At 37.3% G+C, this 1,755-nt stretch overlaps 1 protein-coding gene across 2 annotated transcripts in view; it reads left to right on the top strand.

Moving 5' to 3' along the window:
• Positions 1-1,755, top strand: part of si:dkey-183j2.10 (probable glutamate receptor) — an 8,591-nt gene that overhangs the window by 2,670 nt on the left and 4,166 nt on the right. For both annotated transcript variants that reach the window (XM_024269310.2, XM_024269309.2), the window contains exons 3-4: positions 1,425-1,456; positions 1,553-1,732. In XM_024269310.2, coding sequence (XP_024125078.1) covers positions 1,425-1,456; positions 1,553-1,732 — 212 coding nt within the window. The remainder of the gene's footprint in view (positions 1-1,424; positions 1,457-1,552; positions 1,733-1,755) is intronic.

Genomic DNA, 1,755 nt, shown 5'->3' with positions numbered 1-1,755 from the left:
GTTTTTTTTATGTTAGACATTCCCAAGAGCCTTCGTGATCACTTCCGATGCTTTTAGCGGTCTTTTTCAGATAGCCAAGATGAAGCGACAACTGCAGTGGTAAGTGGATAAAGTGAAAAGACTAGCTCCATGTCTCTCATTAGGATCCCAGTTTGCAGTTTGTTTTAGTTTGGCCCACGAACTGGGATCCCATTTTCATTTAAGTTTGGGCACCCCTGGTCTAGACAAAACACAAATAAGCAACTAAAGACTGGTTTCAAAACCTGCCATTTTTAAGTAAGATCATTGAAATTGCTAAATGAATTCTAAACTGGTTCAAAACATACTTGGTTAAGAGGAAATATGTTGTGTCAATTGGTAACTTCACATCTGAGCCAACAGGAATTACATGCGGAGTTCCTCTAGGCTCCATCCTGGCACCCCTTCTATTTAACATCTACATGCTCCCACTGGCCCAGGTTATAAAGAACAACAACATTAGTTACCATAGCTATGCAGATGACACACAGATATATATTTGACCAGGAGACAGAGGCTCTGTATAGGACATTAATGACTGGATGTGCCACAACTTACTTCAATTAAACAAAATCAAAACTAAGGTTATTGTCTTTGGGGCTAAAGTAAAAAGATTTGAGAGCTCCAATCTATTCAACTAAAAACTACCAACAAGGCCAGAAACTTGGGTGTAGTGATAGACACAGACTTAAATTTGGATAAACACATTAAGGAAGTCACTAAATCAGCCTATTATCATCTCAAAAATATCTCAAGGATTAAAGATCTGATGTCTAAGCAGGACCTGGAGAAACTAGTGCATGCTTTCATCTTTAGTCGACTTGATTACTGTAACAGTGTTTTTACAGGACTACCAAAAAAATCCATCAGGAAACTGCAGCTTATTCAGAACTCTTCTGCTCGGGTTCTCACAAGGACCAAGAAAGTAGACCACATCAGTCCAGTTCTGAGGTCTTTACACTGGTTTGCTCCAGAGATCTGGGGCAGACTTCCAGAAAACCTTAGATCAGCTGAAACACTCAGTGTATTTAAATCCAGGTTAAAGACTCACCTGTTCTCAGCTGGATTTGATTAATATGTATTCAAGATTTTACATCTGCACTGCTTATCCAAGATTGTTTCAAATTTAGTTCTTTTTACTTTCTTTTAATCTTATTTTAATGATCACACCTGTACTATTTCTCTTGATTGTTTCTTTTAATATTTCATGTACTTTGAGTTGTCTCTGTATATGAAATGTTCTATGCAAATAAACTTGCCTTGCCTTGAGACAAAATTGCTCATTTAATTTGTAGTCATCTCATTCGTCCAGTTTAAAAACTCCTTTCTGCCCTGATTCTTATTCTTTTTTAAAGTTACTGTTTCTTACATTATGAATATTTATTTCCTTTCTCTGTCAATATTAGTACAACCAGAGCTGAAGATTACAACTATTAAGGTAAATGTTTCTTTTTGAATCATGTAACAGTTTCCAATCATGTTGAATAAAATTTTTACAAATACATTATCACTATTATTTTATCTCCTCTTTAAGCAAGAGCCATACACAATGTCCAAAGGCAACCAGCTGGAAGGCTTTTGCATGGACCTGCTGTCGGAAGTTGCCAAAAAAGTGGGCTTAAAGTACAAAGTGCAGCTGGTGAAAGATAATTCGTACGGCAGACAGGAAGAGAATGGCAACTGGAACGGCATGATTGGAGAGGTGTTGAGAGGGGTGAGTTTGACAGCCTTATATGG

The sequence above is a fragment of the Oryzias melastigma genome, linkage group LG5, assembly GCF_002922805.2.
Source record: "Oryzias melastigma strain HK-1 linkage group LG5, ASM292280v2, whole genome shotgun sequence".
In the NCBI taxonomy this organism is placed as follows: domain Eukaryota; kingdom Metazoa; phylum Chordata; class Actinopteri; order Beloniformes; family Adrianichthyidae; genus Oryzias; species Oryzias melastigma.
This window is presented reverse-complemented; position numbering and strand designations above follow the sequence as displayed.